The sequence below is a fragment of the Lentinus tigrinus genome (genome assembly GCF_003813185.1).
Source record: "Lentinus tigrinus ALCF2SS1-7 unplaced genomic scaffold L226scaffold_1, whole genome shotgun sequence".
Lineage (NCBI taxonomy): Eukaryota > Fungi > Basidiomycota > Agaricomycetes > Polyporales > Polyporaceae > Lentinus > Lentinus tigrinus.
In genome coordinates this window covers 1808651-1832367 of record NW_027137910.1, presented here as the reverse complement: position 1 = coordinate 1832367, position 23717 = coordinate 1808651, and the positions used below count along the sequence as shown (strand labels likewise).

The 23717-nt window shown below is 57.0% G+C and overlaps 9 protein-coding genes across 9 annotated transcripts; 6 read left to right on the top strand and 3 right to left on the bottom strand.

The window, feature by feature from the left end:
• Window positions 1-28: 28 nt before the first annotated feature.
• Window positions 29-3062, top strand: L226DRAFT_528445 (Sec1-like protein). The gene is made up of 13 exons (XM_067679361.1): window positions 29-250; window positions 305-385; window positions 445-556; window positions 608-816; window positions 871-975; window positions 1024-1216; window positions 1267-1511; window positions 1561-1651; window positions 1705-1779; window positions 1832-1998; window positions 2053-2533; window positions 2588-2689; window positions 2753-3062. Exons 1-13 carry the CDS (start codon window positions 122-124, stop codon window positions 2854-2856), a joined length of 2094 nt encoding a protein of 697 aa, XP_067542825.1. The 5' UTR covers window positions 29-121; the 3' UTR covers window positions 2857-3062.
• Window positions 3063-3757: 695 nt separating this feature from the next.
• L226DRAFT_528444 (uncharacterized protein) lies at window positions 3758-4523 on the top strand. Its single transcript, XM_067679360.1, has 4 exons — window positions 3758-3796; window positions 3856-3932; window positions 4002-4113; window positions 4179-4523. Exons 2-4 carry the CDS (start codon window positions 3869-3871, stop codon window positions 4231-4233), a joined length of 231 nt encoding a protein of 76 aa, XP_067542824.1. The 5' UTR covers window positions 3758-3796; window positions 3856-3868; the 3' UTR covers window positions 4234-4523.
• Window positions 4524-4688: 165 nt separating this feature from the next.
• On the top strand, window positions 4689-8163 carry L226DRAFT_607411 (RNI-like protein). The gene is made up of 2 exons (XM_067685799.1): window positions 4689-6247; window positions 6303-8163. Exons 1-2 carry the CDS (start codon window positions 4853-4855, stop codon window positions 7893-7895), a joined length of 2988 nt encoding a protein of 995 aa, XP_067542823.1. The 5' UTR covers window positions 4689-4852; the 3' UTR covers window positions 7896-8163.
• Window positions 8164-8263: 100 nt separating this feature from the next.
• On the bottom strand, window positions 8264-9477 carry L226DRAFT_518350 (C1D-domain-containing protein; the record flags this gene model as incomplete). Its single annotated transcript, XM_067678545.1, has 5 exons — window positions 8264-8457; window positions 8517-8984; window positions 9066-9120; window positions 9177-9232; window positions 9291-9477. 5 exons carry the CDS (start codon window positions 9475-9477, stop codon window positions 8264-8266), a joined length of 960 nt encoding a protein of 319 aa, XP_067542822.1.
• A 165-nt stretch (window positions 9478-9642) lies between these two features.
• L226DRAFT_528441 (splicing factor 3B subunit 5) lies at window positions 9643-10652 on the top strand. Its single transcript, XM_067679359.1, has 6 exons — window positions 9643-9662; window positions 9724-9766; window positions 9822-9845; window positions 9903-9924; window positions 9985-10108; window positions 10406-10652. Exons 1-6 carry the CDS (start codon window positions 9660-9662, stop codon window positions 10448-10450), a joined length of 261 nt encoding a protein of 86 aa, XP_067542821.1. The 5' UTR covers window positions 9643-9659; the 3' UTR covers window positions 10451-10652.
• Window positions 10653-10800: 148 nt separating this feature from the next.
• L226DRAFT_20684 (uncharacterized protein) lies at window positions 10801-13795 on the top strand. The gene is made up of 4 exons (XM_067672874.1): window positions 10801-11687; window positions 11759-12031; window positions 12094-13233; window positions 13287-13795. The coding sequence occupies exons 1-4, from the start codon at window positions 11068-11070 to the stop codon at window positions 13594-13596; spliced, it is 2343 nt and encodes a 780-aa protein (XP_067542820.1). The 5' UTR covers window positions 10801-11067; the 3' UTR covers window positions 13597-13795.
• Window positions 13796-13880: 85 nt separating this feature from the next.
• Window positions 13881-15756, bottom strand: L226DRAFT_528439 (DUF803-domain-containing protein). Its single transcript, XM_067679358.1, has 7 exons — window positions 15473-15756; window positions 15301-15397; window positions 15228-15242; window positions 15098-15173; window positions 14882-15042; window positions 14532-14823; window positions 13881-14455 (listed from the first exon to the last, which is right to left on the bottom strand). Exons 1-7 carry the CDS (start codon window positions 15554-15556, stop codon window positions 14104-14106), a joined length of 1077 nt encoding a protein of 358 aa, XP_067542819.1. The 5' UTR covers window positions 15557-15756; the 3' UTR covers window positions 13881-14103.
• Window positions 15757-17789: 2033 nt separating this feature from the next.
• L226DRAFT_528437 (uncharacterized protein) lies at window positions 17790-20075 on the top strand. Its single transcript, XM_067679357.1, has 11 exons — window positions 17790-18027; window positions 18085-18153; window positions 18214-18334; window positions 18394-18507; window positions 18560-18623; window positions 18679-18774; window positions 18832-18988; window positions 19081-19281; window positions 19341-19397; window positions 19456-19662; window positions 19725-20075. Exons 1-11 carry the CDS (start codon window positions 17839-17841, stop codon window positions 20019-20021), a joined length of 1572 nt encoding a protein of 523 aa, XP_067542818.1. The 5' UTR covers window positions 17790-17838; the 3' UTR covers window positions 20022-20075.
• Window positions 20076-20516: 441 nt separating this feature from the next.
• On the bottom strand, window positions 20517-22776 carry L226DRAFT_528436 (WLM-domain-containing protein). Its single transcript, XM_067679356.1, has 4 exons — window positions 22499-22776; window positions 22288-22388; window positions 21937-22230; window positions 20517-21704 (listed from the first exon to the last, which is right to left on the bottom strand). The coding sequence occupies exons 1-4, from the start codon at window positions 22668-22670 to the stop codon at window positions 20940-20942; spliced, it is 1332 nt and encodes a 443-aa protein (XP_067542817.1). The 5' UTR covers window positions 22671-22776; the 3' UTR covers window positions 20517-20939.
• Window positions 22777-23717: the final 941 nt, after the last annotated feature.

The window sequence follows — 23717 nt, the reverse complement described above, 5'->3', positions numbered from 1 at the left end:
ACGCGCCCAATCACGCGTCCTCCCTTCGCGACGTCGCGCGACGGGCCACTGTGCCATTGCCACTACATGCCTCGGCCATCCTTCTTCATAGTGCCATTTCAGACTCGACGAGACTCGCTACATGGCTGCCACGTCTTCTCCTCCGTCTGATGCTGCTGCGCCGAAGTCGGATTCGGGAAGCGATGGGTTGCTAGATGTCTCTATGCTTAGGGAGCTTGCGCGCAAGGGTCTGATTGATGCACTGAACTCGGTGCGTATTCTCGAGCCTCGCATTGACTGCTGTAATGACAATGTTGACGTGTAGGTGAATGGTGCCAAAACCCTCGTACTCGATCCTACACTTGCGGGGCCCCTCGGTTTGGTGACGGAGGTCGCTCTGCTCAAGGTTCGTACTTGGCGCTTCCCCCTTTTACGACTCAGGTCCTTAGGCATTCGCAATGCCAGCACCATGGCGTCGACAAGATGTTCTGGCTTGAATCTGGTCCTCTGTCGGCCACTTCCACTAACATCGTGTACCTTTGTCGGCCGCTCATCAAGTGGGTCAAGATTGTAGCAGGTTAGGCGTGGCTCTTTCTCGCAGCGCCGCTCGCTTCTCACCTATTGGAAGACCAGATCAAACGGCATGCTAGGGAATCCCAGAAACATACCTATACCCTGCTCCTGGTTCCCCGCACATCTACTCTTGTCACTCGTATCCTCGAAGAGGAGGGCGTGTTAGGTGACGTCACCGTATCCTCCTACAACCTCCAGTTCATCCCCCTCGCAGAGGACGTGATCTCTCTGGAGAATGATAACGCTTTCAAGGAAATCTGGGTGGTGAGTACGTGATCAAGCTTTTCCTCTTCGTATGCGATCCTGACGTCCTGCGAGGATGGGGACGAGACCGTCGTATATGACTCAATGCAGGCTCTTCTAACACTGGAGAAGTTGCATGGCTTATTTCCTCGTGTTGTTGGCAAAGGCGATTATGCTGCGGTACGTATACGGCCTTTAGTGATGTCGCTCCGCTGAAGCCCGATGTAGCGACTTGCACATCTCCTATATCGAAATATACCTCAAGCCTCCCCAAGTGCACCTTCAGACAGCCACCTCAACGCGCCGTCAGAGACGATTGATTCGCTCATCATCCTGGATAGACGCGTAGACATGATATCCCCTCTCTTGACTCAGCTCACGTATGAGGGTCTTATTGACGAGTTGATTGGGATTAAGAATTGTGATTAGTCCTCCCTCCATGGCCTCAATCCAAGCTGACGACATCCATAGCGCATGTGGAATTACCCGTCTCTCTCATCTCACCCCCCGCCACGAGCCAGCCAGACGGATCTGCGAATGCAGGTGCATCGTCATCCTCCGTGGCTCCGACAATATCGATAGCGAAGGAGAAGAAGCGGAAACACCATCTCACCACGGCGACCGATTCCCTGCTGTCTGAGTTACAGGATCTCAACTTTTCGGCCGTAGGCAAGAAGCTGAACCAAGTTGCGCGTAGACTCGATGAAGACTACAAGGTTTGACATCCACTACGACCCCAAAGCGGGATACCTGACTATGTGGCAGCTCAGGCACCAAGCAAAGACGGTTGCGCAGTTGCGCGATTTTGTGGGAAAGCTGGGTGGGCTCCAGAACGAGCATCAGTCCCTTCGGCTGCGTTAGTTGCCGGTCGTTGCATCAGGTGTCCCTTGACTAATAGTGTCGTGTCAGATACCGGCCTGTCTGAGATGCTCGTACCGATGACGAGGACCGAAGAGTTCAACAAGTCACTAGAGATCCAACAAAGTACGCGGCGACATGCGAATTACAACTGAGAGGCTGACGCTTTCATCGGCAGACCTGTTGGCTCTTTACGATACTAACCTGCAGATCACTGCCATAGAGGACATGATCGCTCAAGGCGCCGATATGCGCACGGTGGTGCGATTGCTTTGTCTTGCAAGCGTCGTGTTGGGTGGCGTGAAGGCCAAGTCGCTTGAGAACCTGAAGCGCGAGATCCTGCAGGTGACGACTGTCTGGCCCGTTCTAGCTCCCGCGGATTTTGACGTTTTGTTGTAGACCTACGGCTACAATTATCTCCCGCTCCTTCTGGCTCTCTCCTCCCCGCCACTCTCCATCCTGCTCTCGACTCCCCTCCCGCCGAACACACCGGCCTCTGTCGTCGACTCGAAATACCCGTACGCTAACCTGCGCAAATCGCTGCGACTCCTGATTGAGGACCCGGATCCGCTTGAAGAGCTCGAAAACGATATCAGCTACGTGTATTCCGGTTATGCGCCCATCAGCGTACGATTAGTGCAGTGCGTAGCGCAGAAAGGCGGAATCCTCAGCAACCCGGCCGCGGAGAAAGAGAAGAGAGGGGCCGACGGCTCCGGCTCGAGCAAAGGTCCAGCGAGCACGCTAGTTCAAGCCCACCCGATAGTAGGTTGGAAGGGTTTCGAGGATGTCATTGCATCAATACCGGGCGAGACCGTCGACATTGTACAACGGTTGCCAGGAACCCAGGATGGATCTGCGATACCACCAGTTTCGACCCTGAGTGAGTTCGGTCTGCTGCTTCTCAGGTCGTTCGCCCTTGACGTGGTGCGTCCAGTGCTTCCCAGAGAACGTCCGACAACGACCGTGGTATTTTTCTTGGGCGGCTGCACCTACACGGAGATTGCAGCGCTGCGCTGGGTGGGTCGGCAGAACAAAGGTTAGCGAGCAGCTTTGTTTGTTATCCGAACCCTCCCTTCTGACCCGGGGGATGCTCCACCAGGCCGCAAATTTTTGATAGCAACGACGGGAATCATCAACGGTAACAGCATCATAGACAGCATTGTGGGGACGGCAAGCACCACGTCAAAGGAGGTCGGCCTCTAGTTAGTTCTAGCGTATATACCTTGGTCATGTCGGCATGAGATGGTTATATATGCCCTGGGATGCACGGCGCTCCGTCGACCCTAATTAGTGGTAGAATTCTCGCAGCGCAGCACCCCCGTCCTGAGCTGTCGGTTCGTTTCTGTATACCGACCGATGTCCGTGTTCTGCGAATCTCGTGCGCCCGAGGTTCCGAATACATTCACGCTTCTGTGCACTTGTGCGCATTGCCGACCTCGGGACGCATAAATATGACATCGCCCGCTACCGGCAGTCTGGGTCCAGTGACGTGTCGAGGTGGGACCCCGTAACGCTTCGCAGTGTGGTTCGGTTTCGGGTGGGTTCAAAGACGGCGTCGAGATCGGGAGCAGTACGCAGGTTGCACGCCAAAGATTCCTTTCGACCTTCCGTACGTGCTGATCCCTCCCGTTTCTCACAAGGAGGCCGCTGGATCTGCCCAGAATTTGAGTTAGATCAGGAGTTGATATCTAGGGTCGAGTCCCATTATGTACACGTTCACGCGACCTGGACGACCCCGAGTCTCCATTCCGTTGTCCAGGGAAGCGGCCTGGACAATCCACGACCCGGCCCTTTCATTGTTGGCATGCACAGTTGGGAAAGGGTCGTGAAGGTGTCCCGCTGCGCGCAGAAGGGGCCCGTTGGAGGCAAAAGGGCGGCGGGAGGCGAGGATTGTGGATAAACACAACGGTTGCCAAAAGCGAGCATAGTCGAACATGCGGTGGCCGGGGTCTCTGACTGACGGAGAAGTGCGATCGAAGCGCGTTACCGGACTAAGTCCCGCCAGAGTGCACGGTCCTCCTCTGGGCTCTCTATAAAGCCCTAGCTAGAGCCTATGCGTCACCCACTCCCTTCCCCCCTACCACGACCTGCACCCCTCCATCAGGAGTCCCGCAAAATCTTCCCCAAGCGTTGAGCTCACCAGGTCAGTCCATTCTGGGTGTTTCCGCGCCATGTCGACTCACGGGTTGTCCTCCTGCGCAGTTAACTTCCCGTGATGGTCGTCACCACTAAGCAGGCGGCGGGCGGAGACGCCACGAAGAAAACCGCTAAGCCAAAGAGTGCGTATAAACGTGTTGGTACATGTTCCGTGCGGAATTCTGATGGTCCGGCGCGGCGGGTGCCCACAGGAAAGACGAGCAATGCCGGCAGCAGGAAGAAGCTGACCGAGTTCAACAAGTTCATGCAGACCGAAGTCGCGCGGCTCAAACAGGAAAATCCCGACATGCCGCATAAGGATAGGTGCGGTACCATCTCTGTTTCGTGATTCACATCAACTAATGTGCTTATCGCGGTACCCGTCATAGGTTCAAATTGGTCATCAACAACTGGAACAAGCAGAAGGAGGCTCAGAGCAAGTAGGCTCTCCTCTGCGTATTGCCAGGTGTTGCTTCACTGCTCCGGGCCGCTCCCCGATTGGATTTGCGTGTGTTCCAGTTGCGACCGTCGACTGTCTTTGTGCGGCCCTCTTGTCGATCTCATCACTTCTAGTCTCTTGCTATCTTGCCCTGATCCTACTGACCTCGGATTGTTTCCCATCCCGACGGAGGGACTCCAGCCTTTGATTTCCTGCATGCCGCTGTACGATAGTGGTGCGATGTTTGTACAATACTTGCTATGCTGGATGCAGTAATATGAGCCTTCTCCATGTCTTCTCTCCGCATTGGAATGATGAGACCACGCTGGTTGTGGCATGTTACCGTATGTGCGGCGATGTAGCTATTGGTCGGCGTCAGTGAGACATATAGCAGGCGTGGGAATATGGAGCCTGGCAGTCTGGGTCCGGATGCCGCCTCGATTCGAGAGCTAACCTCTCTCGACTGGACCACCATGCTCAAGGTCCTCATATGTCCCCTAGCGACCTCCCACTAGTCCCTCGCGCTCCCCTATCTCTCTCGTTTTCTGCCATCTGCCTCACTCTGTCGCAAGCATTCGCACTTGTATCTCTTATCTCATCGTCTTAGAATTGCTGTCTCTCGCCATGAGCCAGACACACGACATCGATAACGACGTCCCTTTCTTCCTGGAACTTGATCCTTATGAGTCGCTTAATGGCTCCCATCGCCTCGAGGGCTATGTGCAGGAGCCTCAAGACCTCCTTTCTGGCCTGCGTTCCTCGTCCCCGACAGTCATGTCCCCCTCCCCAGACCCCTCGCTTGCTGGGTTCTACAGCGATTTGGCCATGTCTGAAGGTATAGTAGATGGAGCATCCTCATCCTTCGGCACGGTGGAATCTCCATCGACCCCCTCAAAGGGCAAGGGCGTCTCCCATCCCATGGACATCCAGAGGAAGGAATCCGACGTTCAAATCGACGTACTCCCTGTGGCCGGATCGTCCTCTTCTACCAATTTCGGCCTTGCGAACGCATGGGCCGTCCAGCATTCATCTTTCGACCCCTTTGACATTCCGTTCACGTCGTACGACGACTCCGCATGTGCCGCAGGTCCTCTCAGTGAGAATGTCGGTGAACCTTCGGGCTTCTCGGGAAAGGGCAAAGGGCGTGAGCGGCCGCCCACGCTGCCGCCGCTGGTGTTCCTGCCCACGGGGTTCGGATACGGGAGTCCTGCGGAGTGGTCATCGTCGGACATGTCACCACAAACCGCAGGGCCGTCTTCGTACGGCTCGGGGTTCACGTCGATCGAATCTGCACAGAGCAATCATGATGTCACCTCTCCCATAACTTCCGAAGCCTCAGCGCCCCTCGAACACATCCCGGCTCGTCGGCGGTCTTTATCCAATCTTTCCATCCGCTCTACTCGCTCGCTTTCCGCGCTGTCCATCACGAAGGTAAAGGTCAAGCTCACAAGCGCTAAGCGATCTGGGAACATCGCCCGCAAACTCCTCTTCAGGAAGGGACGCGACTCTACGCCCGAAACACCTCCGACTACTCCGACAAGGGTAGTCGACAGTGAGGTTGAACTCGGGCGTGGCAGTTGCTTCTTGCCATGGGCACCGCCGCTGAAGTCGTGCACCAGTCCGCCTGTTGGCACGTTGGTTGACATTGATGTCGATCTGTCCGGCGGCGTTAGCACTCTTGCACCATTGTACGGCCCGCCCTCCGGTGTTGCAATCCTGCGCGCGAAAGGTCGCTCGTATTCATCACCGTTCCCACTACCATTGTCTCCTCTCGATATCGTGCCGATCGCCACTGCTGACATCTTCGAGCCTATTCCTATTGATCCGACCAACTACTTTGACGAATATCTTCCTCGCGAGCTCAAGCTCCACATCTTCGCAATCTTGGTCAGTCTATTCGAAGCCGAACACCTTCGCATCCTCTCCACGGACAGATGGACTGCTTCCCTTGCCGGCAGGTCTCGCAATAGGTGGGTTGGAGTCCAGAAGGGAATCAGGGAACTTCTAAAGCTGAGCCGGGTTGGTATGCTCTCCTTGCGTTCCGACCGCAGTTGCTGATTCATTTTCTTGCCAGGTTTCGAGGAGTTGGCAAAGCCTCGTGTACGACGGACAACTTTGGGGCCGGCTTCCCAGACTCCCTGCCACCATCTTATCTCGTCTTTGCGACACCGCCGGAGGCTTTGTCCAACGGCTTGACTTCGCCGGTTCGACAGACATCGGTCCGGATGCCCTCATGGAGATGACCGACGGGCTTTGCGTCGACTCAACTATCCCAAGTGGTCTTACGTCGACCTGCCTCACGACGATCAACCTCGTGGGCTGCATCGGCCTCACGACTCGTTCCCTCCATTACCTCCTCGTCCGTTCGCCCATGCTGCGCTCCCTCAGTGTGAAGGGGCTTAGCGCTGTGATCAACAGTACATGCACCATTCTCTCGACGTATTGCCCGAATCTCGTGTCGCTTGACATGAGTAGATGCCACAACCTCGATGGAGAAGGTATTCGTGCTATGGCGGCTACCGCTCTCGACCGGGGTGAGACTCTCCGTCTCAAGGTGCTCCGGTTGAACTCCCTGAGCCAAGTTACGGACGACATGATGTGGTGTCTCGGGAGAGCTGTTCCTGACCTGGAGATGTTAGATCTCAGTTATGCGGCACCTCTCCACAACACCGCGATTGACGCATTCATCTCGTTGAGCGAAGAGGAGGCGCAGAACTTGGACTCCGTCCAGCTCTCGGCGCGTCAAGCCGGACGAGACCCTGCGGATTCGAACCGATACTGGCGCAGGGTCACTCGTCTGCGGCACATCGCGCTCTCTTCGTGCTTCCTGCTCACCGACCATGCATGCTCCCACCTCGCCCACGCTGTACCGAAGCTTGAGTTTTTGGAACTCGCCGGCATAGGTGCTGACCTCCGAGACGACGGCCTGGTGCGGCTCTTGGAGACGACACCCTACATCCGACGAGTCGACCTCGAGGACGCGTCGGAAATTTCAGATGCGGTTCTGGCCGCGCTCACACCGCGGATGGATGAAAGCCCAGCCTCCCTGCGCCGCGGAGCGCCGCCCCCTCCTCCGCAGCCTGGGCATACCCTCGAACACCTCGTTATCTCAAGCGCGGCAGACCTTACGAACGATGCGCTCTTGGCCCTCATCCGGAACTGCGCGCGTCTGCGTATTTTGGAGGCGGATGGCACTCGGATGAACAGCGCGGTGCTGAAGGAGTTCGTCCAGCTCTCGCGTCAGCGGAAGATGGTCAATGCGTATATCGCTGCGATTGATTGTCGGGGCATTGGCGAGCACACCGTCAAGGACCTGACGCCCCATACCCGTCCGAGGTTAGGGTGGCGTGCTTGGGAGGCGCGCGACCTGAAGTACCTCGACGGGCGGGACGAGGAAGACCTCGGTGTCGGGCAGGACGAGTGCGACGAGATGCGCGTCGTGCTGAAGACATTCTACTCGTGGCAGACGGTCGATGCCGTCCGAGCTATGCGGGAGAAGAAGCGGAAGGCTACGAGGCGGTACGGCAATGGCAGCGGGTCGAGCGAGAGTGATAACTTCGCCGCCGCGCGGACGCGTTGGTGGTCTCCGAATGGACGTCGCTCTGGAGCCGCGTCGCCCGCGCTGCCCGCTGGCGTGGATGGGCGTGAAGGCTGTGCGATCATGTAGGTGCGCGAGGAAGGTACGTGGAGGATGGTTTGTAACATTTGCGATGATTGGAGAGGACATATGTTCTCGAGTTCCTGCTCTTGTTGTATTAATACTGACACTGATAACGAACCACCTTGACGATTTAGACTCGTCTACCACCTCTCCCTCTCACATTGTATAGGATCAGACAGAACATGAACTGCGTTGTGTATAGCTATATGTATATCTGCCCAGAATGTAAGATCGTGTACGAATATTCCTGTAATATATGGTGTCGTCGTCTCACGTACGCTTTCTATCAGCGTATGCCCTGAAATGCAACGGCGATCCGAAGTGTGCACAGAGGATGGAAGAGAAGCTTGTCAGTGGACGCCTATCGACGTCAACTAGCTGGCAGTCGCCTTCTTCGCTTTCCTTTTCGCTTTCTTCTCCCCGCTCTTGACCTTCCTGGCAGATTTTGGAGTCGAGTTCCCACTTGTAGGTTCACCGTCCATATCCACATCCTCGCTACCGGCTTGCGGCGATGCTTTCTTCTTCTTTGACGACTTTGACGACTTTGTACTTGCCTCATCCCCATATCCTACGGCGATTGCGTGCGTGAGCAAGCAACACCCTCCCAGTGTGCAGAAAAGGACGTACCAGCGAATGGATCGACGGCAGGTCGTCTCCGCTTCTTCCCTCCCGCCGCCTTTGCGTCCTCCTGTCCGTCCGCCGCCCGGCCCTTGCCCTTCGCCTTCGAGCTCACCTTCTCAAGCTCACCGTCCTCCTCGTCTCCTTCGTCTTCGTCTTCGTCGAACACCTCCAACGCGTCGGCCTCATCGTCGTCCTCGTCCATGTCCACATCGCCGACTTGGCCCGCGGCGACCTGCTTCTGCCACTCCGCGCGCGCGAGCATCTTGCTTGTGACCTTGCCAGGGGCGGGAGGTGCGCGGGGCGTAGACGAAGACGAGGGGCCGGGAGCCGGGGAGGGGGCGTTGCCGGCGGCGTCGAAACGGATGTGTGTATTGCTGCTCGCGCCTGCACCGGGGGTTTGGGAAGACTCCTTCGCCTGTGCGATGGCGTGCTTGATGAAGCGGTTCGCAGCGGCCTTGTCTACTGCGGTTTTTCCTGGATGTGCGAGCAGGGCAGGACAGGGATGAGAAGAGGGAGGGAAAGAGGGGAGGGGGAGGAATGGGTTCTGGCACGTACGCTTCTCGGGGTCTTCAGCGTTCTTGATCTTGTCAAAGTATTGCCTCACGCGGTCCTGTAGTTACTCGTTATTCGGGGCATAGCGCGATGGTAAGCGTAGGATGCACGTACCAGTTCCGCGACGACCGGGTGCGTCTTGGGGTCGATACCCCGCGTCTTGAGGTATACTGCGAACGCACGCCATTAGTCAAGCATCTGCATGTGCAAAGGTCCATTCGCGCGCACTGAAGACGAGGTCGTATACCAGGTATGGTATTGCGACATTGAGTTTGACTTGCTGGATGGTCTCCAGGGGCAGCAGGGATTCGGGCAGGGTTTGGGAGAGCAGAGGTTCCAGTTTGTCTTCGAGGTCGTCCAGGGAATCATTCAGGGTGGCGAGCCTAGCCAAGAGCTTCTCTGAGCTGTCCGCCATGATGCAGTTGCGCGCGTCCCTGATGAATACCGGAAGAGAGTCGTAGTGACAAGGAGGCAAGTAGAGGTACTGGTCGCGAGCGAGGAAAAGCTCGGAAGCGCCCGTCGATCGCGCAAGATCCAAGTGAGATCCCCTGCGTTCTCCACGCGCTCGGCAGGCTTGCACCACTACTGCTCTTGACCATGGTCAGTCATTATATCTTCCACTCGTATTGCCGCTTTTCATTAACTTTCTGCCTGTTCTCAGTCTTCAGAGCTTCGTTACACGGCCAACACGCAACTCGAGCACTGTGAGTGGCCACTTTCTTTGTCGGGATGCCTCGTTGACCCCACGATAACGCCCAGTGCATGCTCGCTACACCGGAACTGGTATGTACCCACATCCACAGCTCCTGTCGACTTGCCATAGACTGACATCTCTACCAGGACATGCTGATTTGACGAAATAGTGAGCTTCCATTCCAGAGACGTCGAGTGTGGACTGGGCAGATACTGACTCGGGGCGCAGCGAATGGCTTACACACCAGCATCGGGATACTTTGGCGTCCATTGTTGGGCACCCGACTCTGACGTCGTATTTGGCGGTTGCGGATGGAGAGGCTGTTGGGAGGGTGAGGTTTGAGATGACGGAGGTACGTGCTTCGTTTGGGGTCGTGTATGCGGGTGGCCCGGGACGTCGCGCTCCAAGAGGATGTCGATGTAAGGGCGTTGGTTGGTCGCTTGACAGCTGCTGCTGGCTGGTATGTTGGGCCGGACACCATGCATAACGCCAGGCCGAGGCCGCTGTGCGCGCGGCCATCGAGAGCACAGCCTGCGCAATTGAGCTCGCAAGGCCGTCCATTGGGAGGGGTACGCCGAGTCTCGAGCGACCTGCATGCATGCACCCCAGTGATTATTCCGAATAGAATGCTGACGCCTCGGCCTTGCAGCGTATGTTGCAGCCATGTGGCCCCCCTCCGCCAAAGGACGACTAGGTTCGTCTCTCGGAGGTATGCTGTCATCTCTGCTTTGCGCTCCGGCGCGACAGTGCGCAGTGTGCTGGTAGCGCAGTCTGAACTCAAGTAGGGTACCCACGACGTCGCGGACGTGCGAATCAAGTGCTGGTTGTACAGTAATAGGTGTGGCCTGGTGTGTGTGTGTAGTGTGGCTGGATTCGAGACGGCCGCCACAACGGAGGGCGCCAACGCCGAGGTAGGTGGTTGCTATTGTGGACAGGCTCGGTGCTCACGCAGACAGCCGCTGGCAGTGGGTGTCCGCGGTCTGCTCGACGTCACACTCGGAAGGCGCCACGTGCGGAGATGGAGCGCTGTCAGTCGTGTCAGCCCCTTGCGGTGTGGCCTGACGGACTCAAGTGCAATGCCAACAGCCTCGGAGCGCGGCGACCACCCATTGCCCCAGCTTCCGCAGATCCTGCTCTTGTCTCCCATCTCTCTCCCTCGCTCCTTTAGACTCTGCCGTCCCGGCTTCTCCCACCCCCCGAAGGCCCATTGTCACTTAGCACAAAGCAACCATCTCCTTGACTCCCGCCACCCGACGCTTTGCTCGACGCTTTTCCCCCTCTCCTCTATAAACCTCCACGTCGCCCTCAGCCATGGAGCCCCGGATCTTCTCACCGACATCTCCCAGCCCGTCCCTCCTTGGCTCCTCCTTCGACCGTTCCATTTCCTTCTCCCACAGCGAGGACTCTCTCTGTCCTTTGCTCCCACCACATGATTCTTCCGACTCTGTCTTTGACGCATATATCTCCGAAATGGTCTCCAAGGACAGCAAGTCTCTTCTGCTCTCGCCCACCCCCACCTTCACTCCGGCCCCGTCCGAGCGGTCTTCACTAGAACTAGACCAGCCGCTCATCGACGACTCGACATCGGAGGCCACAATCACCCAGGTCGCTGTTCGATCCGACTCCATGCGTCTCAAGAAGAAGCGATCCCTCGGTCAGGCCCTCAAGTCCTTGCGCTCCTCCTCGCGCGATTTCTCCGCCAACCACCGACCTCCGAAGCATGTGCCATACCCGCTGCAGCTCGAGAATACGTCCATCTTGACTGTTGCCTCCGAGTTGCTTCCCGGCTCTGCTGGCGTGCGTGCGACAGAAGAGGACGATGGCTTCGAGGACCGCAACAGGACGGTGCGTAGGCGCAACATGCCCCACCACCCCTTCCGTTCCGAAGACGTCCCATACATGCAAGCATACACTCAGATGTCGCTCGAGAAGTGGGTCCAGTTCTGCCTCGGCTCAGCGTCTCCCACGCCGTCTGACGTCAGTTCCTCTTTGCTGCGCGCAGTGACTATCAGTCCCACCAGCTCCTTTGTCGCCTAAAGCCTAGCGACTCGCCCACCTTTCACAAGTTTGGCAAGAAGCCCCCAGCTGACGTCCTCGATCTGGGATGCGGCGAAGGCTTTTGGGTTCTTCATGCTGCCAAGCTCTGGAAGTCAAGCAATACCAAGGTTACCGGTCTCGACCTCATTGACGTGCATAACAACCACGTCGGTGAGGTGCACCCGAATCTCGAACCTGCACAGTTGCCCAAGAATGTCACTTGGTTGCGTGCCAACTTGTACGTCTTCCTTCCGTGTCCGTGGTGACTGTATGCGCGCGAGATGTTGATCAGTTTCCCAGTGTCAAGTACGCGTTGCCCTTCCCCGACAACTCTTTTGACCTCGTGCGAATGGCGAACCTCACCTTGTGCATTCCCATGAATCGATGGAAGTTCGTACTCACAGAAGTCCGCCGTGTTCTGAGGCCATCTGGTCGGCTCGAGCTCATCGACGACGACCTATTCTTTCCCAGCATCCTCCCTCGCACCGCCAGAGACTCTCCTCCCTCTCCGCAGAAGCACAAATGGAAGCGCACTGCGAGTGCTTCCAGTGCCTCCCCTTCTCGCTCGTCATCCCTCACTCGTACACTGTCCTACAAAGCCCTCCCAGAACTTCCGTCACCACATGGGTCGCCAGATCCCAAGGGTAGCAAGGGGCATGCACGAAAGCCTTCGGACGTCGAGTTCAGCACGAACGCAACCATATCGAGACATGTCGAGACAATCTTCGAGAACATGCTTGTAAACAAGTACGGCATCTCTCCACATCCGCATCAATTCCTCGAACAGGTGTTGCGCGACGTCTTTGGGTCAGAGTGCGCCCGTCAGACACAGCAGCTCGAGCTCGCGGTGCCCTCTCGCGAGGTCACTGAGAGCTGTGAAGCCCAAGGTCTCGGGCTCGGTGGTGTCAGCATGAACACGGGGTCGACGATCAGCCACGGGCACTCGAAGCGCTCCAGCGAAGACAAGAAGAGGTCCGAGTGGATGTCGATCGACTGGGATAAGAAAGAGAAGCGGTCCCGCCCCTCTTCACCCGTTCCCATCGCCATCTCCCTTCCTTCCTCCTCACCCACGAGCACGTACTCTGGGCGCTCGAGCCTCGACAGCGTACGTAGTATGGACCTCAAGCTCGATCCACAGTTGCTCTCGCTCACCCCGAAGGCGCGCCAACTGCTTTTCGGCGAGGGGGAGAACGTCCATGGAGGCAAGACCCAGTCTTGGCGCGCAACCGGCCCTTACCAGCCACCCGGCCTCGTACTGCTGCCCTCGACGTTGATCCCATTCCCGCCACTCGACTTGGAAATGCACACGTGCAAGCATATGAACACCCTCCTTGCATGCAAGTATGCGCTGAGCAAGTACATCGCGGGTCAGAAATGCGAGGATGGGCAGCCGCTGCTCTCAGAAAGGGAGGTGGATGACTACCTTTGGGATTACGAGTGGTGAGTCCGTTCTGCTCTTAGCCGGATGGCACCCAGCTGATATTCATGACCAGCTTCCGGCGGAAGCGTTTCAATTGGCCACAAGACATCCCGGGACTTCGCATGGAGGACGAATTCGAAGAACCAGTGGTCCCGCCTGCCCCGACCAAGTCTAGCATCTTCAACAAGTTCTCTCCGAGCACACCACCGGCGACGGAACCCCACCGCTCGCTATCGTCCGGCGGACTGGGCGCACCGGTATACGGCGGAGTCTCCGTGAGCAGGCAGTCTTCCACGCATGTACGGACGATCCGAGTGTACGAGGCGGTGAAGGTGCACCACCATTGCTCGTGCCACGCCCATGGCCACTGTGACGGCTCCTAGACACCAGGCTCCGGCTTTCCGCATTACGACCTGTCATGACTCACGACCTTCGCACGCATGCTTGTTCGTCGATTGCAATCTCATCTCCCCATTTGCCGTGTCATCTTGACTTTCTTGACGCGTCTTGCATTTCTTCTCTCTGCGTCGTTATGATCAGCACCCGCACCCTCCTTCGTTCCTTGATATGCACTCCATTATCCGTCATCTCTTTTACTTTGCATGGTTCGGAACCTTTCTTGCACGTTCCTTTCGTTGCTCTGCATCTCGCTCATCGCATCTCCGCATCCGCTCATCCGCACTCCACATTGTATCAGTAGATCCACGCATACGATAGGATAGATGTAACGGTTATTACAATAGCTCTACACCCAACCGTCCATACAATACTACAAATAAGTTACAAGGCGTTGCATGCTGCGCACAACGGCGATCGCCTGTGAAGGTAGAGGGGTCCGTACAACACCGGCATGGATATATGCATATCTACATCCCAGCGACCGCGTTTTGCTACGCCGCCACCATATGCTCTGGAGTCCGAGTCCGCTCGCGTTCGTCGCTCGAGCGGTGCAGGTGCGTTCGCTCGTCGACGTGCTCGAAGTCGTCTGGCTCCGCCTCGTACATGGTCTCCAGCCCGACGACGTCGCCGTTGGCGTTTGCGCGCATGTAGCCGCTCGTCCCAAAGCCGGACGCGCCGGGCGTGCGCGAGAGCTCGAGGAGGTGCACCCCGAGGAAGGTCGTGATGAACCCGGCGAGGAGCGATATGGAGTTCGCGGGGTCGTCGGTGTTGAGGCCTTGGAAGAGGATGATGGACGCGACGATTGTCGCGGTCGAGAAGCCGACGTAGTACATTGGATTCACTCTGGTAGGAAGGGAAGTCAGGATACTTGCGCGGAGCGGGCGGAGGAGACAGACAACTGGGGAAATGAAGTACGAACACGTTCGTGGAGAATGTATCGAGGGCCTTGTTGAAGTAGTTCGTTTGGACGACGATGCAGCCGCCGATGAGGATGGCGAAGACGTATGTTGCGGGGCGCGTGAACTGGTTGTTGCCCTCAAAGGTGAGCTTGACGGCGACGCCGAGGCCCTTGATCGCCATGACGGAGACGGAGCCGACGAGCGAGCAGATGGAGATGTAGACGATGGGGTTGGACCGGCCGTATATTGGGACGACGGCGTAGATCATGACGAGGCTGAAGACGAGCACTACTAGGCAGTAGAGCATGAAGCCTGCGGAGCAGCCTTTGAGCGGTCGGGGTATGGAGGGAGTGGGGAATATGGTACGTACCTGGTTGAAGTGCGAAATGTAGAATCTCATCGACGGTTTGGATGTCCTTGTCTGGAGGCGCGTGCAGGACGATGATGAGGGAACCCAGCAGACATAATGCGCAGCCGACACGACCAAGGTGCCCGAGCTTCTCATTGAGCAGGAATGAAGCGAGAATTGCCCTGGTGGGTCTTGTCAAGCTGCGTGCAGATGGGCTACAGGTAGTGAATGACGCACCCAATAATGACACTGAGCGCACCCAACGGGGTGATCAATATTGGCGGAGCGAACGTATATGCTACAAAGTTGAGGACTGTCCACGATCATAAGATTGAGATCCTGGACAGGTATGCTTGCGCTCACGTACTCTCCCCAAGAACCACTGAAGTGCCACGCCCGTAAGGTTTCCGTGAGCAACGTCATAGCGTCGGCGTACTCACTAAGTGTCATTCCCGCCCACCATAATGGACTCTTGAAGTATGTGTGTTCATCCGACGCATTTGCACTAGATTGAGTATTGCCAGCTTGCATTAACCCCTACGCACGCAGGACGCCACGATCACGGGTCAGATTAGCTGGGGAGCAATACACAGAGACTGATATGCGACAGACCTTCTTGGTGAGGATGAAGCTGCTGCCGATGCCCACGGAGCCCGAGATGGCGATTATGAGGCCGATGTACTTGTCTTCAATCATCGTAAGAGCGTCAGAGATGCGTTGTCATCGAGGCAAGGAGCGTGGAGGAAGAGAGGAAGGAGGAACGTGCAAGGTCGGCTGTGGGCTCGCGCGAGCAGCGTTCAAGCTGGCATGATGTGCTCGCCAATTTCGCGCGCAGCTCCAGTTCCAGGCATCGCTTGCCCGGAAGCCGTCGGCTTTCCCCGCTCGCTACGACATTGTTCGACCCTCGGAAGCCCTCCGACTGCAAACACATCCCCCTCCTAATAAACCATGCTCTGATTTGCCATGGGTTGTGGTGATTCGCCCCTTCAAACCTGCTGCAAATACAAGTGATCGGCCCGGGGTACTCGACGAGACGCGCGCTGTAGTAAGCGCCACGTACGAGTCTCATGGGCCTCGTATTGCCCGGCGCATATGTACTGTACGTCAATTTGTGGCTTACCTCGGTTTGACGGTAGCAAGGTCAACAATTGACACCGACGTGCAGTATGCTGAGTTGTGCCGTCGCATCGACGCTGCTTCCTTAAACCGCTTTCAGTGAGTAATCCGCCCGTCTCTTTTCATGTCTCTAACAGGGAGCTTCACCGTGCCTGTGTCATGGTGACACACACTGCAGTACAGGTTCTCGGCGCCGCCGAGGCGGTATCACCAGGGTTAAGGCCGCGGCGACCATACAACGAGCTGCCATCCGGTACCGTCCACGTCGTGAGCGGCGTCGTCCAAACTGCCTATTCCAGCCGGGTCTGATGTCTCCCTCTTAGGTCCTATAGTTCACGCCACGCCGACCTGCGACGTCGTACCCAACAGGGTATTTATGACCCGACCATACTGTCTTACATTCGCAGGTCGGTAGGTGGGCGCATTGTATATGATCTACATTCCCCGCAGGCACAATGTATCACCAAGCACGCCAATGCCAAGCAGAACAGGCACCTCATACGTGTCCAGCCTTGGATCGAGGCATCTAGGATCAATCCTCATACCTCATCGCCTTCGCAGGGTTGATGAGGACTGCGCGCATTGTGCGAGGTCCTGGCATAAAAGAGGTTAGAGACGTCATTCCTCGGCCTGCATGTACCTGGCTGATTGATTCATGGGCATTTCATGACTCGGACGTAGTGTGAGTACACCAATGATGTCATCGCACGGCTGGAGAAGAGGCGCATCCATATGCGGATTGCTTGTACCGCACAATGACCCCTCGCTCACCTGCATCGCACGGTGTATGAGAGCCCGCCGTGGGCTCAGCCTCAGGCATCTCTCAGGCCAAGTCCTGGGGCTGGGGCTGGAGCGCTGATGCTCTTCCGACTTTAGATTGATGTTCCCCTGCCGCGCCTGAGGGCATATGGTGGCGTCAGTCATCCATGGTTGTCTACGGAATCAAGGAGCCTGGTCGAGCAACCCTATCACCGCATCGTTCAGTGAGGTACCCCCGCTATGTGTTGCTCTGACGAGCCATGATGAACTCACCTCCAAGATCTCAGGTTAGCTGCGATGGACTTGCTCGTGGAGCGGGATGACATAGCCAAAGCTCAGAACAAGGAGTCCGCTGTCTTAAAATCCTAGCTTCACCGTGCCGGTTTGCGGCGAACTGTGAGCACATTCTGCTCGGAGCCTACAGCGTCTTACTGGCGCAGCTTCAGCGATCATACCCCTTAGGCTACCGTGACGTGGACGTGGCGTTTGCAGTCTTGCGCGAAATACGGAGATAGTGAGTACATTGATTCAACCCGCCTAGCCGTCGAGGTTGTTCTGCTACCACTCCGTCTCTTCCCGGAACTGAATACAAGTTTGGCACCGGCAGGTACAATCATGCACAAATGACGCGCCGGGTCTCCACCATCGGAGGTAGAGAAGCGCGTGCGCCCACAACCCATACGGTGGCACTGACATGCCACCATACCCGCGCGGTTGTACCCAGCCTGGACTGGCTACCTGGAGGAGTGCGCTGTGTCTTGTGTTCGGGATCCTCCCACCCCTCCGGTGTTCGTTCGCGCGACCGCCGCTATTCAGGCCCAAACAGATGCGGCCTGTACTCTAGAGTCAAAACGGACGTCCCTGGCAGTGTCATGGCCGGTGTCATCAGTCCGTAAAGGCTATCCGTGACCGCTCCTCCTCCGCAAGGACTACTGAGCAACTGTACGGACGCCGGGTCTCAACGCCGGATTGCGCGTTCTGGGCGGTTCACTTGAACAAGCAGGAAGGTATATAAGAGGTAGAGAATACAGCGTTGCAACTCCAGCCGAGCTCTACTCATCCAGAGATCGGTCTTCTCCACAGGAATCCCCACCGCAACCGCAATGGCGAGACTCTCTGTCCTGACCCCGCTTGTGGCACTCGCTCTCGTTGCGAGCACTCAGGCTGCTGCCGCTATCGGGCCCTCTGCGGACCTCGTGGTGACCAACAAGGTCATCTCACCCGATGGCTTTGCTCGCGATGCAGTCGTGGTCAACGGCGTCTTCCCCGCGCCGCTCATCACAGCGAAGAAGGTCAGCATCTGCCAGGGTCTGTCTCACTGAAGCATCTTTGACTGATACCTGTGACAGGGCGACCATCTTCGGCTCAATGTCATCGACCAGCTCACGAATCACACCATGCTTAAGACAACGAGCATTGTCAGTCGCATTTTTTCTCCATGAATGCTTCGTCGCGCCGCTGATAAAACGTTCTGGCAGCATTGGCACGGCTTCTTCCAGAAGGGCACGAACTGGGCAGATGGCCCTGCCTTCGTCAATCAGTGCCCAATTTCTCCCGGACATTCGTTCCTGTACGACTTCCGTATCCCGGGCCAGGCTGGTAAGGGTGTTTCTCGTGGACGTGCTGCTTTGATAGAGATCACTCAACATCTGCTTCAGGTACTTTCTGGTACCACAGCCACCATTCCACACAATATTGCGACGGCTTGAGAGGTCCGATCGTAGTCTATGATCCCAACGACCCTCAAAAACATCTATACGACGTTGACAATGGTTAGTAATTATCCATGCACAAGGGCAAGCAGAATCTCACTCGTCTCCCCAGAGTCCACAGTAATCACACTTTCCGACTGGTACCACGTCGCAGCCAAGCTTGGTCCGCCCTTCCCGTAAGTCCTGGGCGGCATTTGTGCTGTGTTCCTGTGTAATTGAAGACCTCTCTAGGCCTGGCTCGGACTCGACGCTCATCAATGGTCTTGGGCGGTCCGGTAGCACCCCTACCGCCGACCTGGCTGTCATCACGGTCACTCATGGCAAGCGGTGAGTTTCATTACAATCGAGAAAGCTCTCGCCATGATACTCACGTCGGTCAATCAGCTACCGCTTCCGTCTCATATCCATGTCTTGCGACCCCAATTACGTCTTCAGCATCGACGACCACGACCTGACCATCATCGAGACCGACGCGATCAACACCAAGCCGCACGTCGTCGATTCCATCCAGATCTTCGCCGGCCAGCGCTACTCGTTCGTGGTAAGGTTCTGTCTTGAATCCCGTGTTCCGCTGTCTTCCCTGCGCAGGGCAGTGACTGACGCCAGGCCCCATTACCTCCCTCGCCTCCGCAGCTCAACGCGAACCAGAACGTGAGCAACTACTGGGTCCGTGCAAACCCCAACTTCGGCACAACGGGGTTCGCGGACGGGGTCAACTCTGCGATTCTCCGCTATGACGGAGCTCCGGTCGCGGAGCCTGCGCCGAGCGACCCTCCGGTCTCTGTGAAGCCCCTGGTCGAGACTGATCTCCACCCGCTTGCGTCGATGCCAGTGGTATGCCATCTCATTTACAAGCTGCCGTGGAAGATCTCCGGCTCAACTGATCTTTACAGCCCGGCAAACCTGTCGCGGGTGGCGTTGACAAGGCGATCAACCTAGACTTCAACTTTGTGAGTGTTTCTCTTCTCCGATACAGGGGTCTTAGCTCATAACCCTTGGTCCTCGTAGAACGGAACGAACTTCTTCGTCAACAATGCGTCTTTCATTCCCCCTACTGTTCCGGTTCTCCTGCAGATCCTGAGCGGGGCCCATCTGGCTCAGGACCTACTACCTCCCGGCAGTGTCATCCCTCTGCCCGCGCATAAGACAATCGAGATCAGCATGCCGGCCACAACCCACGCTCCCGGCGCCCCGCATCCTTTCCACCTGCACGGCGTAAGTCTTTTTCGGTCGACCTCTCCTGATCAGCGACGTCCCCGCTGACACGACCATAACAGCACGCCTTCGCGGTCGTCCGCAGCGCCGGTAGCACCTCGTACAACTACAAAGACCCCATCTGGCGCGACGTCGTCAGCACGGGCACGCCCCAGGCGGGGGACAACGTCACGATCCGCTTCCAGACGGACAATCCAGGCCCGTGGTTCCTCCACTGCCACATCGACTTCCACCTCGACGCAGGCTTCGCGGTCGTGTTCGCGGAGGACATCCCGGACACTAAGGTCGCGAACCCCGTGCCGCCGTCGTGGTCGCAGCTGTGCCCGACGTACAATGCGCTAGCTCCGGAGGACCAGTGAGGACATACTAGGCGCCACAGTATCGGATTGGACATGGACAATGCGAGTGGCTGGTGAAGATTCGGTGGTGATTGTTGTTCTTGGGTCCCGGGCGATTTGGTATTGTTATTACTGACAGGCTGGGTTCCATTGAGTAAGGGAAGATGACAGATAATATACTAGTATAGTGTACTATTATGTGGGCTGTAAATGTATACCACGAATCATGTCTATGTAGGATGCACAAACAGCGTTGTTCACAAATGGACCATCGGCCGCACAGAAGTCGTCGGTGCTGGTGCTGGTGCACGTCGTGCCAATCACTACCCCGGTGAGTAATGCCGAGAGTAGACGCAACCCTCAGATGGACAATGGACTGGCCACTCCGTCGTTTCCTATTAGTCGTGGATAGACTAGGCTGCTGTGGATCGCACAGCCACGTCCGCTGTGGCGACAAACCACTCGGAGCATTGTGAATGGAGTTCCTAACCACTTCTATCCAGAGGAGGAACACGGACGGTGATGATGATTGATCTTGTTGCGGATCACACAGAATGCTGGGAGAGGGAAGATGACTGTAATAGTGCGGTGTCCGAGTACTATTGAGTGCGGGCTCTAAGTGTATAAAGCCGAATCTTAGGTCATTAGCAGCAACGTCCGTCGGGCTCGTAATCAGAAAGCTGTCCTGTGAATAAGGTAGTACTGCAGTACTGTACTATACACTAGTCGATACATTTAACCCGAAAATTTACAGCGAGACAGGAGAAGCAGATCCGGTATATACAGATAATCTAACACAGTGGTGATCCAGCAGAGCAAAGTCCAAAGAGGATAGCGTGAGCCCAAAATCCAAGAAAACCCCTCAGCTACACACGTATACATATGCAGCCACAGGGAAGATACTCAAGTGAGAGAGACCATGACGCGCAGAGGGTCTGCTTACGAAGCGACCTTCACGCTCCCGCAAGACCGGCAGGACCAGAAGTCGCGTGGCATGTCGGGCTCCCCGCAGACCGGGCACGTCCAGCCGTTAGTCTCACGCACCATTGGGTGCTCGCGCTCCTTCGTCCCTGGTCGGAGGGCCAGACATGCCTGGCACTGCAGCGCGGCGTCATTGATGAACGTGCACCGCGGGCATGCCCACTGCCCTTCCGCAAGGACCGCGGTCTTGGCGTTGTGTCTGGGCATGGCTATCGAGCTCGACCGCGTTGGGGGAGGCGTTGTCGGTTTGGAGTGCTTGTGAGTGGGCGGCCGGGAGACCGAGCGTGGCTTGGGGAGGCTGGGCTTGCTGTTGCCGGCCCCTCGGGGGACGCGATGGACGTGGGGACGTGTGGAAGAGGAGATCGTCGAGATGGATGATGAACTGGAGGCGTACCCGCTGCCGGGACGAAGAGTTGTCGAGGATACAGAGGTCGACGACGAGTAGCCACTCGTCCGCGGGGATTGAGCACCGGTGGACATCGGGGTGGGGGGAGTGGGCGTTGAAAAGGGTGATTCCTCGTCAATGACGATAATATCTGGCTCGGAAGCTGATGCTGAACGCTCCGACGGCTCAGAAGCCCCGGATGAGGACTCAGTGTCACTGGTTAGGTCGATCACGTCGTCCTGCACACTTTCCTTGGCGGCCTTGTCCGCTTCTTGGAGGGCGAAAGCCCCTGAGGCACTGGCACAGGCCTTGTCGTCGCGTGCTCGGCGTTCCGCAGCCTGTTATGGGTGACAGAGTCAGAGTCAGAATGAAGGGCGTCACTGGCTGTGAGACACGTCCGTGACACACGGCAGTCAGCAGTCGGTCCACACTGCTCTTGTCCGGAGCATGCTCCTGGGTCCGTGGCGACTAGCACGAACCACCTAAGGCATCCTCTAATCGGGTGACGGCAAATGCAAGAGGAGTGGAGCGATGCTTGTCACGACAGCACAAACGAAATCTGTTACGCACCTCCGCAGCAAGTTCCTGAGGGGTTTTGTTGGCGTCTCTCGCAGCACCACCAAGGCGTCCGCCGCCGCTGAGGACAAGACTAATCTGTCTCCGCTTCTCCGCGGCATCGACGGCTCTCTGGCGGGCCAAGTGTACAGGCAGGTCGTGGGAGAAGCTGGTGCCGAGGCGGCGGCCAGCAGAATGGAAGCCCTCGCCGTCATAGCCTGACCTACGGAGAGTAGCGTACTCTTCTTCTAGGCCGGCAAGGAACTTGTAGAATTTGTCATCATGAGACCCGTGGACGTTGTGGGCAAGCTGCGCGGGATATGGGTGACGCTGCAGGCAAAAGCAGGGGTCGTATATGATACGCACCTCATGGAGCATGGTCTGGAGGATATCTTCTTCGTCGAAGAATGTATTCGGTGTGTGTGGCGGCCGCAGGCGTACCAGTATCTTCTGGCCGGAATTGATGTCTAGAGCGCTGTCAGGGAGTGCGCATAGAGCTATACGACGAGATGGACGCACTTAAGCCTGTAAAGCGGTCAGGAGCCAGACCACCAATTGACTGGCATAGTGCACTCACCAAGAAGATTAGGGCTTTCTGGGAAAAACTCGGAGAGGACAGGCAGAACCCAACCATGCTTGCGCATGATGGGTTTGACGAGGGATGCAACCCGCTGGAGTACGTCGAGAGCCTCGTCGGCTCGTGGGCGATCCTTGAGGTGGGTGAACGCCTGGACGTAGATGTCGTGCATGGAATGGCAGAGTTGCAGGTGAGGAATATGAAGTCCGAGCAGACGGGGGAGGTATATAAAGAGGGGGGAACGTGGGCTGTCTCAGGCTTTGGGGCACTGCTCCGAGACTCGCCTTTGAGGTGAAGCTAAGGTGACCAACGGGGACCAGGCCCGCCTCTCCGCCTCAGCCACAGGCGCGTCTCACCACGTGGTTCACTAAACTTGCCCGAATTGTCCAGAATCCGCCGCGCCGCGTCGCCCAGCCGCACGTTCGAACACCGCCAATGCCGTTCCTCCTGCCGTCACTCTGCCCACGTCATCCTTCCCTGAGCTCCTGCGGTTAAACCTCAACGGCGACTTCCAAGTGGCCGCACAAAGCCTCGCGGGCCCAGCATCGTGCCTGCTGAAGTTTTCTCGCCTGAGAATGCGCGACGTGTGGTGAGTCTAGCAGGGTCGTCTTCCGGATCATCCTAATCGTACAGATATAAGGCCTCATTTCCGCAGCTCGCAGCTTTTCTCCGCTCGCACCGACAGGGCATGAGGCATGAGGTGCGGCTGAACACCGATGCCGAACCTGTTTCATCGTTGGCTCCCCGGCCAGTCTCTCCAGGACGTCTACCGGAACCTACTCGAACATGTCCAGGCTGCAGTATCGGTACGAAGCATTACCGATGGACGTACTTACGCAAGATGAGCAGGGATATCTCCCTTCCGGAGGACGCCTCATGCCTGTCCAGCAGACTGAGGCAGCACGTTGGCACGCTCTCAATGTGACACGGCACAAGTCCCGCACTCCGCCACGAGCACATCGGCACACCGGTTCGCGCGACAAACAGCGCCTGGAACTGTAGCTGGCGCGAGCGCCATGGAGACAAATCGGTGCCTATGTCTGGACCGTTGCAAGAATGATACACTCAACTTGTGCAGTGTAAGTCGTTGTCATTCTTACCATGGCATTCAGACTGAGCATTATTGCTGCAGTTATACCGACGACTCGGGGGATCATGAAGTTGTTAAGCGACACGGGCTGCAAAAGTCACAAGTCCCAGCGTTTGTGAGCGACACGTA

Coding starts and splice junctions, on each gene's coding strand:
- L226DRAFT_528445 (XM_067679361.1), top strand. CDS start 122: ATGGCTGCCACGTCTTCTCCTCCGTCTGATGCTGCTGCGCCGAAGTCG. Junction 557..607: donor GTGGGTCAAGATTGTAGCAG/GTTAGGCGTGGC, acceptor ACCTATTGGAAG/ACCAGATCAAACGGCATGCT. Junction 2,690..2,752: donor GGTGGGTCGGCAGAACAAAG/GTTAGCGAGCAG, acceptor ATGCTCCACCAG/GCCGCAAATTTTTGATAGCA.
- L226DRAFT_528444 (XM_067679360.1), top strand. CDS start 3,869: ATGGTCGTCACCACTAAGCAGGCGGCGGGCGGAGACGCCACGAAGAAA. Junction 3,933..4,001: donor GAAAACCGCTAAGCCAAAGA/GTGCGTATAAAC, acceptor GGGTGCCCACAG/GAAAGACGAGCAATGCCGGC. Junction 4,114..4,178: donor GACATGCCGCATAAGGATAG/GTGCGGTACCAT, acceptor TACCCGTCATAG/GTTCAAATTGGTCATCAACA.
- L226DRAFT_607411 (XM_067685799.1), top strand. CDS start 4,853: ATGAGCCAGACACACGACATCGATAACGACGTCCCTTTCTTCCTGGAA. Junction 6,248..6,302: donor AACTTCTAAAGCTGAGCCGG/GTTGGTATGCTC, acceptor TTTTCTTGCCAG/GTTTCGAGGAGTTGGCAAAG.
- L226DRAFT_528441 (XM_067679359.1), top strand. Junction 9,846..9,902: donor TGCTCGCTACACCGGAACTG/GTATGTACCCAC, acceptor CATCTCTACCAG/GACATGCTGATTTGACGAAA. Junction 9,925..9,984: donor CATGCTGATTTGACGAAATA/GTGAGCTTCCAT, acceptor CTCGGGGCGCAG/CGAATGGCTTACACACCAGC.
- L226DRAFT_20684 (XM_067672874.1), top strand. CDS start 11,068: ATGGAGCCCCGGATCTTCTCACCGACATCTCCCAGCCCGTCCCTCCTT. Junction 11,688..11,758: donor ACTCAGATGTCGCTCGAGAA/GTGGGTCCAGTT, acceptor TGCTGCGCGCAG/TGACTATCAGTCCCACCAGC. Junction 12,032..12,093: donor ACTTGGTTGCGTGCCAACTT/GTACGTCTTCCT, acceptor TCAGTTTCCCAG/TGTCAAGTACGCGTTGCCCT.
- L226DRAFT_528439 (XM_067679358.1), bottom strand. CDS start 15,556: ATGATTGAAGACAAGTACATCGGCCTCATAATCGCCATCTCGGGCTCC. Junction 15,043..15,097: donor GCGCTCAGTGTCATTATTGG/GTGCGTCATTCA, acceptor AAGACCCACCAG/GGCAATTCTCGCTTCATTCC. Junction 14,456..14,531: donor GATACATTCTCCACGAACGT/GTTCGTACTTCA, acceptor CCTTCCTACCAG/AGTGAATCCAATGTACTACG.
- L226DRAFT_528437 (XM_067679357.1), top strand. CDS start 17,839: ATGGCGAGACTCTCTGTCCTGACCCCGCTTGTGGCACTCGCTCTCGTT. Junction 18,028..18,084: donor CGCTCATCACAGCGAAGAAG/GTCAGCATCTGC, acceptor TACCTGTGACAG/GGCGACCATCTTCGGCTCAA. Junction 19,282..19,340: donor CGCTTGCGTCGATGCCAGTG/GTATGCCATCTC, acceptor TGATCTTTACAG/CCCGGCAAACCTGTCGCGGG.
- L226DRAFT_528436 (XM_067679356.1), bottom strand. CDS start 22,670: ATGCACGACATCTACGTCCAGGCGTTCACCCACCTCAAGGATCGCCCA. Junction 22,389..22,498: donor AGAAAGCCCTAATCTTCTTG/GTGAGTGCACTA, acceptor ACAGCGCTCTAG/ACATCAATTCCGGCCAGAAG. Junction 22,231..22,287: donor TCCAGACCATGCTCCATGAG/GTGCGTATCATA, acceptor TATCCCGCGCAG/CTTGCCCACAACGTCCACGG.